We start from the raw sequence: 16,982 nt of genomic DNA on the forward strand, positions 1-16,982 counted from the left end.
TTCTCACGGGGCCACTCTTCATGGAGCAAGATGTTACTCAATATAAATAAGAACGTCAGAATCCGGCCCCCCATGATTATTAAACTGAATCGAAGCATGATTTCTGAAGGGATGAAAAATCACAAATGCTTTTTTTTTTTAAAAAAACAGCCAAACCATGTGTATTTCACAATGCTTAATATTTATATCGCATCGGGAATTAGCAACGTGCCTCTCAGAGACACCGTGACCCAAAAGATTACTGTCTAAATCAGACCAACGGAGAACAGAGAGAAGGAAACAGGAAAAAGGATGGGAGGGCTCTAAGCAAGTGCTAAGAATGGCACGGCATTGGCTAGGATGCTTCAGTTAAGAACGACCTAGCACAAGAACAGCAGCAAACAGCGGGAGGAGGAGGGAAAGGAGCAGTTGGAAGGACAACGAGCATTTCTGGCACGATGTAGAAGAGAGGATTTCACACCGACCTCCACTCTTTGGACAAAGGCTGGAGTGGGAGAAGGGAACAAAAAGGTAGCAAAAAGAAGAGAACCGTGCAGCAAAGATACATTTGGATGACAATCCCCTCCTACTGTTTATTGCTTTTAATGGCTGCTTTGGAGACCCACTAGCAGCAGCTACTCCCTAAGAGAAAACAAGCACTGAGTCCAGAAAATGAGATCCTCCAGATACAGACATTCACGGTAGGTAAATTGTGGTACGAATAGGCTTGACTGCAATGCTAAGCTCGCTCTCTCTCTACTGTTCTCTCAGGAAAAACGGTACCAATGGGAACGGCAATTGGTGTCGCAGGTGTAAGTAGCTTGGGAAGCCCCCGAAAGGGCAAAAATGCACATGCTGTAGACCAGTAGTCACCAACCAGTCCATCAGGATCTACCAGTAGATCTTGGAGCCTCTGACAGGGGATCCTGAATAGTTTGGCTGGGAGGCCAAACCAAACCCAAGAGCCAAACTACATCAAAATTCAGAACAAGGGTCAACAAAGAGCCAGACAGGAAGTCACGTTGGCATGACTGAAAATACACAACTTAATATTATTGACAATCGACAATGATTAATAGTAGCATAAACGAAACATTGTAGTCAAAGACTTTATTTAATGGGGCTTCTGCTGCTGCATCTTTTCACACAGTTCTTTGGAGTTTACATCATAACTTGTCAAATCCAGCTTCATGCAGGCAGTCAGGCGGTCTTCTGTCAATCTTCTGGCAGGGGGCTGGGCATGGGGGGGTGCAGGAGTCTGAAGATGTGAGGGTATAAGGGTGCAGGGTAGGGGATTCAGGTGTATGATGGGCTGAGGGTTGGTGTGTGGGGGGGATACAGGAGTGTTATGATGCTGTGGTTAGATGGGGGCTGGGCCCCAATTGGGGACTTGTTGGCAAGGTTTCATTTTAAATACAGTAAAATATTATGCCCAACATAAAAGGTCTTTATTTATGGCGGGGGTGGGGAACCTTTTTTGGGTTGGGGGCCACTGAACCACAGAAAAGTCAGGGACCACACAATGGAGAAGCAAAAAAACCCCCAAACATACATACATACACACCCTCCAAAACCTCCAACCCTCACTGATGTGGCCCCCAACTGAAACACCTCACTCCCCTGGTGCGCCAGGCCCATACTAGAGGGAGGGGCAGGGAGGACTGAGCTTCAAAGCCTCACACAAGTTTTACTTTCCTGGGGTCCCAGGGTTAGTGGATTTTGCAGGTCCCCACCAAGGCTCTGGGGTGGGGCCAAAAATGAGGGGTCCAGTGTGTGGGACAGGGCTGCCAGTGAATGGGATAGGGATGGGAGTGCAGGATCTGGGTGGGACGTGGGGGCGGAGGAAGGGGTGAGGGTGCAAGGTCTGAGTAGGAGGTAGGGTGCAGGTGCAAGGTCTGGGAGTAGGCTGTCTGGCCAGGGGGCTGGGAGGGGTTGGGACAGGGTGTCTGGCCGGGGGGAGAAGTGAGGAGGTGTGGGGGTATGGGCATGAGGGTTCGGGGGGCCACTTACTTGCTTTCGTGCCGCATATAACACGGCCTCCCTCTGCTCCCATGTGCAAGGAAGGATTTGCAGGGGAAGCCTCCAGGAAGTGTTTCCCAGAGGAAAGAAAACGGTAGCGCACACAGACCCACTGCTGGTTCCCGATGTTCTGCACGCCGGGGGAAGGAAAAGGGTGGTGGACTGAGCCATTTTGTTCCCCGCACGCCAGATCCCGTGCAGAGGCTCGGGACTTTCTCCTCCAGCACTGGTGTTCCAATCTTGCAGGGGCCATAAGGCTGTAGCACCAGCGCTGGCTCCCTGCTGCAGGGAGAGTTTGAGGGGGCTGAGCTGGGGCTCCAGAAAAGCCACATCAGGCTCCCTAGGTTGCCAAACCCTGAAGTAGACCCTGAGCCATAGGTTGCCAAACCCTGAAGTAGACCATTTGCCATGCACTCACCAAGTTACTTAGGAAAAAGATTTAATATTCCCTAGTCCAGCTAACTCTCTGGAGGATACTGCAGCTTTGTTCTCCGGTGCCTTTTCCAGTCCAACTTCAAAGAACTCAAGCCAACAGACTTCTTTTGGGACACTATCCCACTGTATAAGATCTCCCTTGAATTACTCTACCATTAAACCACCCTGAACAATTAGTCTGCCTCTGAGTTTCTAGGTGGCAAGTACTCACTGTTGTCCTTTCCCCTGCTCCCCATGTAATGGCCCCCCCAGCTGTCATCTTGTTTTCCCTGTGAGCTCTGCTACTCTCCCCTTTCTGAAGAGCACAGGATCATACTTACGGTGCTCGGTCATGATTCAACCCATTCTGTCTTTGTGCATTTATTGGAGGTAGAACAGGTTTGCTGTTAATCTCGAGCCCTCTCCGCAAAGTCTCCCTGATTTGCTCTGTATCTGCAAAGAAGTTGTTTGAACATGATTTAGTATCACACACCCCCCCACAAACGCCAACTAACCAGCATGTGACCGAGTCAGCTTCTTATGGTGTCTCTTCCTATAACAGATATTCCACTGAGCTCACCCCCTTTGGCTGGATGCACAAAGAGGAGCCCTCTGACACCTCAGGGCTTATGAGGTTATTTCACTGCAGCCAGTTTCAGTTCTCCCGTTTTGGTGCCCCACGTACATCCAAACTTCCAGCAAGGAAGGGTACCACCTTTGCTAAGAAGTCATCCAGAGGGGGCAATGCCGAGCAATTAGGTCTCTCACCTACCCCTTCCCATAAGGAAAAAAGGGTGCTGGTTCTAGAGTTCTCCCAAATCGACTGAATTCCAGACACTTCTAACTCCTGGATGCTGACAATTTTCCAACCCAGGTGGCAGAATGGAAATTTATCCCTTCAGATTAATTAACGAGGATTCCTTGAACTTCCACATTTGGCTTTGCAAGCCTGTCCGTTAATTTAAACACCCCTCATATGAGCGGGCTCCAAAAAAGAAAGAAACTGAACTGAATGTTCCACAGGGCAAAAGTTCACCATGAAACTTAATTCACTTTTATCTTCAAATACACATTCAATACAGTCCTTAACCTTCACATTTTTTCAGTAACGTCCGATAGATAAATCCATGAGAGGGAAATGTGCCTTCAAGTTTTCCTAAGAAGTGCAGCCGTCTTTTGTAAAAGATTGGGAAAATCTCTGCATACAGCATTTCAGAATCATTTCAAGGGCATAATACAGCTTTGTATAGATGTCCCAGATTTTTCATTTGAGGGCCGGGGAAGTGGAGGGATTTGATGTCCTAGGTACTGTGATTACATACCCTCAGATAGAAGAATGGATGCAATTTACAGTTTAAAATAAAGGGGAAACCAGAAAAATATCCATTGATTAGGTCTCCAGAAGCCATCATTATTGGCTTTTAATTTCAACTGCTCCTATGAATCAGACTTCCACACATTTTATTTTAATAAATCTATATGGATTTGAAAGATCATGTGGTTTAAACTAAGGAGCAGCTCACCCCGCCTTTAATCAGTTAACTGGTTAACCATTGCATTTAACCGGTTAACCAATTAAATGGGATTTTACTTCCGTAATTAAAACCGGTCTGAAATTAAATGCATGTGTGCCCCACCACTACCCCCTGGGTTAGCCAAGAAGCCACGTCGCTATAAGGAGGAACCACCAAGGTTCTCAGGAGCCCTGTGTTGACAGGTGTCATTTGAGTTATTGTGGCCATATCAGTCCAAGCTGACAGCCAATACTTGAAAACACTAGTAGAAAGAGAGCCCTGGGGGAAACCACTATTTTGCACAGGTGCCTTTTGGTTTCAGGTCACACGGGCTTGATTTCTGAGTTTTACTCTGGAGTTTCTAATTGGAATTGAACACCAAAACCAAGCTAACGGCAGACAGTCACCCGAAACGGTAAGTCCCCTCCTCCCCTGAAGAGGGCTCCCCAAGAGCTACCCTTGGCTCATCTGGACTTTGAACCTTTCTGTGAATTCGAGCAGGGCTGCGTTTTGCAATGAACCTCAAGACTGGGCCCAGCTCTCACTTGGCCCTGTCAAGCTCTATAGGAGAATAGCCCTAAGGCTGTGCCAATCAAATGCTTCAAGTACACAGGGAAGGGCTTGGGTGGGGCAGAAGGGGACCGACTTGGTCAAGTCCCTCTTACCTTTCCCGGACAGCCGTCGTGGCTGCGTTCCAATGCAAATGCTTCTGCTGTCTTCGTCATCCTCTGGGGGCCGGCTCAGATCATCCCAGGCGCATTTGGCACTCACTCCACTCAGGTTCGAGCCATCTGTCTCAATCCCTTTATCGACTCTCTCCTGCTTGAAAAGATCCACCGAGCCATGACTCTCCTGGGTGTGGTTTGGATCAAAGCAGCTGCCCGAGGCACAGTATTACAGCCCACCTGTTACCAGCTGAGTGCAGAATAGCTCCTTTCCAAATCAGCTCCTGGGACTAACACTACGGCCCCACAACAGGCTTCTCAAGGACTCACACCACAAGAAGAATGGACATGCTGTGTGTCTGCAGACAGACTAGATTACTACCACCCTTCACTCAACTCGGAACCTTGTACCGATACGTTAAACCACGGACACACTCAACGACTGAAGCAACGAACAATTACTTTTTGCACCATGTCCTCTGAAGTTTTGCATAATGCTTCCTTTGATAACCAACACATGAATGTCCTTCACCTCTGGTTAGAAATTCCCAGCTCAGAAGAGACTACTCTTGTGAACAGTCCCAGAAGGGCAGCTGTGTTAGTCTGTTCAGGAGTCCTGTGGCACCTTAAAGACTACGATTTATTTGGCCATAAACTTTCGGGGGCATGCAGCTGATGAAGTGGGCTTTAGCCAGGAACGTTTATGTCCAAATAAATCTGACAGCCTGTACGGTGTCACAGGACTCGTTTTTGCATGTACAGACTTTATACAATGGGTATATCTACGCCTGACTTTTTTGAGGTCAGCTAAGTGCTGACTAATTACTGTACATTCTAAGACAACACAACTTTTCCACTTCACCCACTTCTTTGCTAGCAACTTTCCGACTTAACACTGCAACTAAAAATTCAAGTGTAGGCCTCCCTACTGAAGGAATTCCTTTATTCTTAGCTTTCACCACTAGGGGATGCTGTTAAGCTAAACCACTTTAAGGTTGAAATACAGAGATGAACTCAGCTTCTATGCATTGTATGCATTTGAATGCTAGCGTGGAGTTTTCTTCCTGGCTTCCGTATATACACAGCACAAATGACAGTGACGTCTGCTCCAGCCATGTTTTAAAGAGAGTTTTTGCTTCAGCACACGGACTCAAGCAGGCCTGGGTGTTAGATGTTCTCGACCTGGTCTTCAATCATGAGATTTTAAATGGAAAAACTCACATGCACCATTTGTATCCCCACAGCTTCCAGACTGCCAGTGCAAGCCACTTTGCCATTGCCGTGGGCTAAAAGGCTGACTCCTCGCAACAGTCAAACTCAGCCACCAGCATTTCTGGCTGGCTTTGCATTGCATGACCTCGGCTCCCCGTCCTTGCCTTCCAAGGTACCTCAAGGTCAGTGTCTGCAATTACCAACTTCCAGCACGTTCTGGACAGACACACAAGGCTCAGGGCTAGGCGTCCGCTCAGGAGGGTGAAGGTCATTCTATTTGAAGGCAAAACTGACTTCCAGTAAACTAGTGCAAATTTTTCAGCACTGAATAAAGTCAGGGTCTCCCTTCCCTTGCGAGCATCCCTCAAGGACATTGCAATGCGAGTGAGAAGCCTAGGGAAGGGTGAAGCAGGCATTCAGTGGAAGAACAGCTCTTGAAGTGATACGATGGCCCCTTAGCTCTACCTCAGAGCTCAATCCTGCTAGGTCAGGGGCGGGCAAAAGCCTCTTAGTGGGCCAGAGGCAGCCCTCCTACGGTTTTGATCTGGCCCGCGAGGCACTTCCAGGCCCCACCCCCTAGCGCGTTGCCTGGGAGCCAGAGATGCAAGAGCCCTTTTAACGGCTTCTATTTAAAGGGTTTGTGCCTTCCCCACACCTGTCAGGTAACGAGTTGCCTGGCAGCCGCAGGGATCACGAGAGCCCTTTAAATAGAAACAATTAAAAGGGCTCGCAGCTGCCGCCTCTGCTAGCACATTGCTAGGGAGCTGGAGATGCGCGAGCCCTTTCAATTGCTTCTATTTAAAGGGCTGGCATCTGCTGGGTGGCTGCATTGCCTGACAGCCACCAGGCAGGCACAAGCCCTTTAAACAGAAGCAACTGGAAGGGCTGGCAGCTCTCAGTCCCACTGGCCCGTTGCCTGGGAGCTGACCCGGAGGCGCGAGCTCTTTCAACTGCTTCTGTTCAAAGGGCTTGTGCCGGCCGGCGGCTGCCAGGCCACAGATGGGCAGCGGGGCCAGGAGCCGTGTTATGTGAATGCTAAGCCTCCAGCCCGGACAGCTCTGGGGGCAAGCCCCTGGTACTCTCCCATCTGCTCCATGTCTCTTCCATTGGCCAGAAGTCAGGGGGGAGGGACCCGAGGCCAAGCAAAACTCCCGGTAGGCTAGCTGTCAACCCTGCCCTTTCCACCAGAGGCCCCGCCCCTTCCACGTCAGCCTGCAGCCACTTCTGAAATTTGTGAAGTGCCCCCCTCCTTCAAAAACGATTGCCCACCCCTGCGCTAGGTGCTTAGTGTAACTCCTCCCGTTGACTTCTGGAGGGCACTTGCCAGCAACTCAGCATTTTGCAGGATCAGTCCCATCAGAAGAAGCATCTGTAGCAAGCACCCTGATATCTCTGTCACCCATGCTCACCTTCCTTACCCCACACACTTTTACTTAGAACTGTTCTGAATACGACGCTGCCAAATACGTGGCCATTAAAAACCCAGCCTGGCCTCCCTCTGAAATCTGGTCTTCTGCGGGATTGTTACCTTACACAATAGGGATTTCAGAAGGGAGACCAGCATTTCTCAAATTGGAGGTCCTGACCAAAAAGAGAGTTGCAGGGGGCTGTTATTTTAAGGGGATTATGATATTGCCACTCTTCAGAGATGGCTGGCTGGCTGGCGGGAGGTGGTTGCTGACTGAAGGCCCAGCTCTGAAAGCAGTACGGGCATGAAATGTTAACTGGTAAGCATCACCCTTAATGTGTGATGCTAACCGGTTCCGGTTAATTGGTTGGGGTTGCAGCAGCTCCCCACCTACCACTGGCAGGGGGCTGCTCTAGCCTCCTGGGGGACCTGCCATGGACAGGGGCTGATCCAGTTATCCAGAGTGGCTCCTGTCCGTTGCAGACCTGGGTGTATCACAGACAAGGGCTGCTCCCGAGGACCAGAGCAGTCCCGGCCTGCGATGCACCCAGACCTGCGGCGGACAGGGCCAGGCTGGAGCGCGCTACAATAACCTTGTGCTCTTCCCTCACCACTCCTTGATAGGTCAGGACCCCTATAATTACAACACCCCGACAGTTCAGATTTAAATAGCTGGAACGGTCTTATAAATCCTACGGCCATGAAATTGACCAGAATGGAGCATGAATGTGGAAGGGCCCTATGGATAAACACATGTGGACACTAGGGGGCACCCTTGTGCAAAGAATAGACTCGCACTGTCAGGGGAACCCAGAGGGAACAACTCAATGTTACAGAGCAGCTTTTAAAAGTAGGAATTGCATCTTGCTGGCTTGAGTGGAAGTGCTTTTCTCCCCCACAGCTGCACATTGAGTAGAGGTCTTCAGCGAGCTCTCTAAAATGACACAGAGGTCCCTTTCCTCAGCTGACAACTTAATGAGAACCCTGTAAGGTGGGAGGAATTATCAAGTCACTAGCTGGACAAACTGAGTAACGACTTCAAGATCTGGCCCTTCATCAACAACTTTAGCACCTTCGACCTTGAAGGATCCTAGAGCAATGTTTCCCAACACCCAGCCCGTGCACCAGTGCTAGTCCCTGAGATCTCCTTGGTACAGTTTAGGAAGGCAGCAAGCCGGTATCATTGTCTTTGAGTACTTTACAGCAACACTTAAATGAACCAATTCATTCATGGTCACGAGTGGAATGCAGCAGTGCCACAAGGCACATCAACGCTAAACAGGCATATTTAATGTTATGCCTAGCAAGAAGCTGAGCATAAGGACTGTCGCTGAGGGAGACTGCTAATGAGGACACAGATTTATCCCTAACAAAGAAGTGCCGTGGGAAGATCCAGGTGACCAAGTAGTTCAATTTCACTGAAAACGGGAGGGGCCACCAATACAAGGGCTGACTTATTTACTAACTAAAGACATACTTGCAGATGCGGATCAATCTCAAATATGGTCTCTCCTCTTCGCATATCTGTTATCAGCCACGGGCCTCCAGCTCTACAAAGAAAGAAAGGCAGTGACCCAAAGTTACTCACTCCCACAAGCACCTCCTGCCATTATGGGGCTTGCTCAGTACAGGTGCCTGGAGGAAAGAGGTAATGGAAGGTTTCCTCTTTGAACAGCCAGCTAAAGGTTCCCTCCTGGAGTCCTCCTACAGACTGTCTGCACCTGTGCTGAGAGGAAGGGTTCCGAGTGAAACAGAGACAGCCTAATTCTGGACTGTCCCAGAAATCTAGGCTGGACTTTTGAAAACAAAGCACTTTGTTAAGGCCAGAAAAGCCGGAGGGTGTATGATGGAGACCTGGTGTGTGCATGCAAAAACATTTAATATAAAACCTTTGGATCCACAACAACACCTTTCCTCACTTCAAGGATACAAGAAAGCACTTGAATACAAACACCCAGTGATAGGTAGCCTAGGAAGCAAACAGTTTAACTGTAATCTACCACTAATTCTTAGATCAGACAACTTTTAAAACCACATCTGTCCTTGTCCAACAGTGACTTCATTTGTGACAGGAGGGAAGTTACATCAAGCCAGTCTTACTTGAAAACAAACACTGTTCCTACTGTGGATTAGCCTACCTGATCTGACTCCAAAGTTTATTTACAGAAAAACTGCCCAATCTTTGCTAACTGTAAACTAGACTCCTTCCCTCTGATTCCGAGCTGTACTGAAAGGTCACCTGGGTACATTTTTCTGGCTCAGCAGCCAATTCTTTTAGGAAGAGCGAATTAGAAAATGCTGCAGACATAAGAAGAAGCAAATTTAAAGTTTCAGTCTCATTCCCCTCTAGTCTGAGCATGTGGGTTCTCACATGTTAATGTGCAGGAGTGGCCCTAGGCGGAATGCGCGATTGGCGCCCCCGCCTCCATAGCCCTCAATGGCGTGACGTCATCATTGGGCGCCCCGTTGAACGCGGCTCCCTAGGCGACTACTGAGGTTGCCTACATCCACGGGCTGCCACCTAAGTCTCTGGGCCACCTAATGTGTCCACCTAAGTCTCTGGGCATGTGAAGAGAGCTGCACTGATTTCCCAGTTCCCACAAAAACATATTTAAAGCAGGATAAATCTACAAACCAACCACGTGACAGCATTGCCTCTTATCAGGGAAGATCTAGGTGGTGGTTGGTCCTGCTGTGAGGGCAGGGGACTGGACTCCATGACCTCTCGAGGTCCCTGCCAGTTCTACGATTCTATGATTCCTTTTTCCACCAGGCTGCTTGGGATAATAAGCATGTATGGGCTCTTGTCTCCGAATTCAGTCGGGAGGTGCTGTACTTACATGGGCACAGTCCGAAGCAGTTCCAAGATCCCCTGTCCGTTCCACTGCTGTGCCGCATGCAGCTCCTCCGTGCAAACCCCAACAATCTACAGCAAGAACAAATGGAATGAACACAATGCAACAGGTGCACGCGTACCATGAGCCACTGGAGGGAGTGTTGGCTGGATAAGATGGGGGGAGGGGCTGTTCCTGTAAGCTATTTGGAGCTACCACCACAAGTTCCAGCTCGTGCAGCAGAACTACTATGCAGCCCTTCTACTGTGCTGTGCACTGACGACACTATTACAGGCCTGGATCTTGTCTGTGTAGAGGGGACTGTGCTGTACACAAGCCCAGTGAAGATGAAGATTTAGCAGGTTCCATGACATGGTTATAGCAATTTGATGTAGGATACATAAGACCAAATGGCATGAGAATATATGCACTAGTGAACAGATGCACTGGAGTAATAGTTCAATTGTACAAGATCCCTTTCTCCCTATTTGCTTTAGCAACTTCAACTAGGTTAAAGGAACAATGGCCATGAAGGAAAGTTCAGGCACTTGTAAACTCTGCTGACTGGCTAAATCTCAGTTAGCATCATAAAATGTGGCTAGTTATGCACTGCATGGAAAACTCTCCCCCCATCTCCAGATAAAATGGTTGCCTTCCAACATGGGAACTGTCACACTGTATCGGACCAGAGGTCCATCTGACAGTGACCTCAGAGGAAGAAGCAGGAAACCTTTAGTGGACAGTCTTCCCACAAGACTGCACTTTGGGTTACCCACCCACAGTGCATTGCTCACACTGTCCATGGCGGTGCCCCCAATGTGGACATGATCTGTCGACAGAGGGAGAAAGCGTGAACACCCTCTGGGGATTTTTGTTTTGTTGACAACTCGGTAGTGGAGACATAGCCTTAGTTTACCCTGGCAACTGAAAGACAAAAACTTGTGGGTGCTAAACACACCCCTCATATCCCCAAAAGAAAAGTTTAGCCGCGGCAAGTGCCAGCGTGAACAGCGCGTTGTCAGCAGGACTGTGCTCCTGCCAGCAACAGGAACGCCTCTTGCTGGTGGGAAAAGCATTTTGTCAGCAAAAGAGTTGACGAACAGAGGCTATACTGCTTCACTTTTAGTGACACAGTCGTGCATGACTGTGTCTCTAAAGGCTGTGTAGCATTGACACAGACTAATACACTTCCGCAGGGCCATCAGATGGGGACTCCCTGCTGAGCCACTGCCTTAGCCACTGCCTTTACAAGTGTGGGTCTCAATTCCAGGCTTCTCTCCATCCAATACCTGCTCCCTTGGTACTATTCTGGGATAGGACAGGAGGAAAGAAAGCTCCTCCCATAGAAAAAGTTGCTCCCTTAAAGCAGCCAGTGGATCGGAGAAGCAGCTAGTTTTACTGGTAAAACTCATTTAGGATCTGCTGACTGAGGGGAATAACTGTTTCAGTTGAAAACATTTCAGAAGTGATCTAAGATGTGAGCACGACACATTTGGGGTACGGGGAAGACTGTCGATTAGCAAGAACCCAAATAAATGAGATTTAGGGCCATGTTTGAAGGAGGCTTTTTAAAAAGTATTTCTTCTGCTCATCAATACTTTTCTTGCACATTACATTGTTAGAGGGAGAGTTTAACTGGCCTCTGAAGAGTGGTTAGTATCAGATTTGCAGACTAAAATTCTACCATTAAGTATGCAACTAAAATTCAATCAATAAATGTCTCCTGCTCTAAATGCAAATCTTAGTGGCAACTTGAACTGCCGTGCCATCTTCTGACACTCCCTTAATATTTTAGATATAATTTAGGTCAACAACATTAGCCAAGCGTACTTTGTGGAAGTGTTTTATTTTCCCATTGGTTTATTAGACCAAATAGATATTAACGTCTGGCTACATTTCAGTGGGTCACATTTCTTTTCTGTCCTTTCTGGGTCTGATGCAACGTCAACGCTCCTGACCTGAGAAACAGAGTGAAGGGGATGACACCTCACGGTTATAAACAACAGATTGAAAACCTAGATAAGCGTCCTCCTAAAAACCTGCTGTAATTCCTCAGTGACAAACCTTCTTGATCAAAGCTGCAGGAAGCAAGGTGGAAATCAGACAATCGTTAAACAGAAAATGCTGTAAAAGGGGGCTACAGGTTGGACCACGCTGGTCCGGCACCCTCAGGACCTGATTGACCCCGAATAAGGGGATTTGCTGGACCAGGGAAGGCCCCTCCCCTCATTGCTTGTGCTGCCACCGGGTTTGGGCTCTAGCCTGTCTCCAATGCTGCCCTAGCCCCGCGGGTTCTCCAGATGCTGCTGGCCCCACTGCTGCTGGGGTGGAGCACAGCTGGAGCAGCACAGCCACTGCTGGGGCCAGAACTCCCTGCTGTGCTGCCCATTCCCATCCCCTGCACCGCCCCCCCTCCCCCACACACACACAGTCGCCGATGCCCCCTGACACGCTCCTGCCCCGCCACCAGACCTCCCTGTTTCTGGTTCTGTGTCCAGGAACATCCACGGCCCATGCCGGAGCACAGATGTTGCCAGACCAAGGAGTCCCAGTTAAGGGAGGTACATCCAGTATTTACCAGGGAAGAATGTGGTGTCAGCTCTACATTGTAAGTATGAATTCCCCGAATCGGATGGCCAGAACAGCCATTCCCTTTCCATACCTGTAGGAAAGTAACAATCCCGAAAGGGGTCTGTACTGGTTGCATTTGAGGATCTTCAGTCAGCAACATATGCTGAATTCTGGATTCACTGTTGTCCAAAGGACTGTGCCACGATACATGGTCGCCACTACAGAAGGTATTTTCTGTGGAGGGGGAAAAAAATAAAGATATTTAGTAATAAAACTGCTGCCAGAATCCACCCAGGCGGGGTCTCTGAATTGTCTACATGCTCCTATCCTAAGGCTGTGCCCCTATATATGCTACCACTGTCAGGGCTAAAACTTTAGTCATTCAGGGGTGTGAAAAAACATCCCTCCCCCCCGCTTTGCCTCAAAACTTTTAGTGCTGAAAAGCACCAGCACAGATGGTGCTTTATTACTGGGAGCACCTTGTTCAGGGTGCGTTTTTTTACTGCCCAGATCACAGTGCTACTGCAGTGTAGAAATAACCTTGGGCCAGGTCTACAATAGATCTGGAAGTTCGGCTTATGGTATGCAACTCCAGCTACCTTAAGCAGAGCTTGGCACCATCCCCACAGCGGGAGGCTGATGGGAACAAACACTCCCAACAGCTTCCCTTACTCCTCGCGACTGCAAGGAGCACAGACGCCAGACAGAGCTGCCCTCGGCATTTGATTTACAGGTCTATACTAGACCCGCTAAATCAAACGCCAGAACAGTGATCTCTAGCGTCGTGAATGAAGACGTGCCCTTAGAGAAGGAAGAAGGAAGAAGGAAGATTATTCAACGGTGTGAATTAACCGATCTGCTGCAAGCACAGTGCTCCAGACATAGGAAGACAGGCTAAGAGCATTTTTCTCTTGCTTCCATCTACTATATCAACCCATTTGATTTCTCAAGGGTGGGAGAGACAGCAATGAGAATATAATACACAAAGTCGTCTCGCTATATTGTACGACTGCTGAAAGGCAAATCAGAGTCATTGTCTGGCTTAGATGTGCCAAGAAGTAATGTAACTATGCAGTATAAAAGTTAACTGGTTAAACGATTTAATTGTAATTGTTTAAACAGTTAACCATGTGGCTGGGGTCCAGCCAGCCCGCCTGGCCCTCCATGGGTGGGGTAGGGGGTCCTGACAGTTGGGCCTGCCCGGCCCTCCGGTTAACCAGTTATGGGGTAAGCATGCCAGTAAGGCTAATGCCTATGGGTAACTGGTTAACCAGTTAACCTTTCACATCCCTAAAGATACTGACTGGCAGGCAATGCCTATCACCTGCAGAAGTTCATAGCTAGGCTGTTACAAGTCTGGCCGGAAAGCTGAAGTCATTCTCTCCTACAACTACATGTTTTAACCACTCTGGTGCTGCAATTCTAACAGCCGCGTGCCCTCTGCCCTCACTCCACAACAGTGGAAAAGCTTCTCTTCACAGTAGGCTGGGATAACTGCAGCTGATTCGGATTCAGAAGCGTCATCTTATGCTTGCCTCCTATGAAAGCGTGACAATTTCTCTCCTCTGCTACTCAGACAGAAGACTGCCCCGTGCACTGTATCTGGGGGCTGTTTGGCAAGGCACTCCAGTGGAGTGGTACAATGGAACGGGTTTACAGAGGAGAGGAAGCCGCTGCAAAAGTGTAAGGCTGGCTGCAAACAGAGTGAAGTCCCCTGAAGTGCAATGACACACCCCAGGCATTTTCATTTCAGTACAAGGTTGCACTGTGAATGCCACCAGGGCTAATTCTGCACGTTCTGTAAAGCCGAGAGCCCTCTGTTTGGTTCTTGGCCAAATTCCGTGCTGCTTGTTCACGGTACTTTGATGGCAGGTGCCAATTAACATTACAGATGACATGTTCTGTCCTCCAATGCAAATATGGGGCTCCCGATCACATCAATAGACAAGGGCATTGTGTCCACGCCACAGAAATCGCAGCCTATCACACACTGTGCCTCAAAAGGCAGTGAGCTTGCTGTCCCCACAATGGACTGGTCTAATGTCACAGCTGCACCGGGGTGAGAGAAAGGCTTTTCCATTCAAATTAAAAAATCACACAACACAACCTGCAGGGAAAAAAGCGTGAACGGTTACTGTAAACGGCATTGGCGCTTAAGCCCACAGAGAAGAGGGGTGTTGTACGTTCTGAGCACACACGTTTCTGTACCATTGGAGACATTCCCCCCTCCTCAGCCCTCCAGTTGTATGATTGCTACTCTGGAATATTCCTGTTTAAATAAATATCTATCTGGTTGACCTCTCAGTTCTTACTCCCTAAGCAGTCCTGCTAACTTTTATGGTGCTATTTGGGTGGTTATGAATTAATCCTGTTGAGTGAAGGACGTTTGCCAGGAATTGTGTCATCAATATACAATATTAGGCAATGAGAGACTGAAGAGATCTGGACTAATTTACTGTAGCAATTCTTAGTTTCTCCACCAGACACCCTCACTGTTTATTTGAAAGTCGAGAAGTCATCTTTTACAGCTGCATTTCTTGGAAAGCTCATTTGATTCCCCCCCCCGAATCAAAATAAACTCCAAGTACCAATGGCAACTTGGCCAGAGAGGCTGGGTGTGGAACAGAAGTGCTGTAATAAGCAAGGGAAAAGATTTCATTATAGTTAGAGCTAGAAAAGAAAACCATGTGTCAGATAAGAGGTGATTAAAAAAACAGTTTAACACAACAAATTAAATGTCTCCAACTCTTCAACTGAAGGGAGTGAGGAATGTAGAGTTTAGTGCATGGCTCTCACACCCCTTTCTTTTAGGGTTACTGAGATAAAAAGATTGCAGAGTAAAAGTTCAGGGTCCAGATTTCAATGTTTATTTTGAACTATAACTTGAAATAGAGTTGACAATTTCATGAAAGATCCTTCCAATATTTTCCAGTGAGCTAGCCTATTAACCGAAATCTGGCCGATTAACACATTTTTTTAAATGATAAAAGCCTTTTGGTCACAGTTTTCAGGAATTAAACAAAGCCACAAAAGAGCTTATTCTTGGGTCCTGTCTTTATGCCCCAAGATTTTGCACATCAAATGCTCACTCGATTCTATGCTGATCGATCGGGAAGTTTCGCTGCTGGTGCTACTTCTCCTGGGAAATCCCCGTCCATTTAGAGCAGGTTTTCAAATGCAAATGTCTCTGCTGGAAACCCACCTGTTTATGTCTATTCGAACTCTAGGAAATGTTTCTCTCTCTCATATATACACACAAATACCACAAAATTCACATTGACTGCTCAATTAAACCACAAAAAACCCTATGCGCAAACAGGATCCCCAATTTAAACCCACACGAGCCAGGAAATTCAGAGTTTAGGGTTAAAACTCAGTTCATTGTAAGCCCATGTGAGATGGACTCTTGCCTAGGTAGAGCAGTGGTTTCTATACAAGTTTGAATTGAAGAAGTTTCAACAGGGTAAGCCAATAAATCACAGGAACAAGAGAGGACCAGATACGTCATACAGCTCCATCTCCTCACACTGAGGTAACAGCTGACACTACAAAACTTTCTTCCTCCACCTGGGCCCTACTTCAAACTTGTCATACTTCAAAGTGCAAGAACAACCAAAGTCTATTTAAAATGGACAAGGTTAAAAAAAACCCTAGAAACCCAAAAGCCTTTTCATAAGAGATTCCCCTATCTAAAGTTATTTATACTCAAGTGTTGGCTCAGGCACAGTTGCACCAGAACACTCTGCACACAGGAGGCTGTGAAGGCTAGGGCTATAACAGAGTTTAAAGAGAAGTTAGATAATTTCACGGAGGTTAGGTCCATAAAAGGCTATTAGCCAGGGGATAGAAATGGTGTCCCTGGACTCTGTTTGTCAGAGGCTGGAGAAGGATGGCAGGAGACAAATCGCTTGATCATTGTCTTCGGTCCACCCCCTCTGGGGCAGCTGGTGCTGGCCACTGTGGGCAGACAGGCTACTGGGCTAGATGGACCTTTGGTCTGACCCAGTACGGCCGTTATGTTCTTACTCCCCTCTCCCCCCAAAACCATTAAACATGAAAATAAGAAGTTCAGGGAAAACTCTCCTGAATGGTTTGCCCTCTTCAAATTGCCTATCATACCAATGAGACATTCCCTACACTTCAGAAGGCTCCCTACCCCCCCGCAACTGCATGCCAAAAAGCGATACATACACGTGCTTCATGAAGTGTGCACACTTATCAGTGTTTCCTCTAATCTTTTTCATCCATGTGCAGATGTGTTTTTATGTGCACCGAGGAATGTGCGAGAGTACACCACAACTAGAAACAAAAACCTAGCTGGACACTCTGCTAATCAGCGGGGCAGCATTTGAATCTCTCCTTAGCG

General features: G+C 48.0%; 1 protein-coding gene across 2 annotated transcripts in view; it reads right to left on the reverse strand.

The window, feature by feature from the left end:
• Positions 1-16,982, reverse strand: part of SUFU (SUFU negative regulator of hedgehog signaling) — a 104,838-nt gene that overhangs the window by 33,694 nt on the left and 54,162 nt on the right. The window contains exons 4-8 of one of the 2 annotated variants that reach the window (XM_075935577.1): positions 12,708-12,850; positions 10,052-10,137; positions 8,689-8,761; positions 4,592-4,745; positions 2,754-2,865 (exon numbers count right to left, since the gene is read on the reverse strand). In XM_075935577.1, coding sequence (XP_075791692.1) covers positions 2,754-2,865; positions 4,592-4,745; positions 8,689-8,761; positions 10,052-10,137; positions 12,708-12,850 — 568 coding nt within the window. Of the gene's footprint in view, positions 1-2,753; positions 2,866-4,591; positions 4,749-8,688; positions 8,762-10,051; positions 10,138-12,707; positions 12,851-16,982 lie in introns of both variants that reach the window. The other variant, XM_075935576.1, reaches the window with a different exon arrangement.

This window comes from Pelodiscus sinensis, chromosome 8, assembly GCF_049634645.1.
Source record: "Pelodiscus sinensis isolate JC-2024 chromosome 8, ASM4963464v1, whole genome shotgun sequence".
NCBI classification, from domain to species: domain Eukaryota; kingdom Metazoa; phylum Chordata; order Testudines; family Trionychidae; genus Pelodiscus; species Pelodiscus sinensis.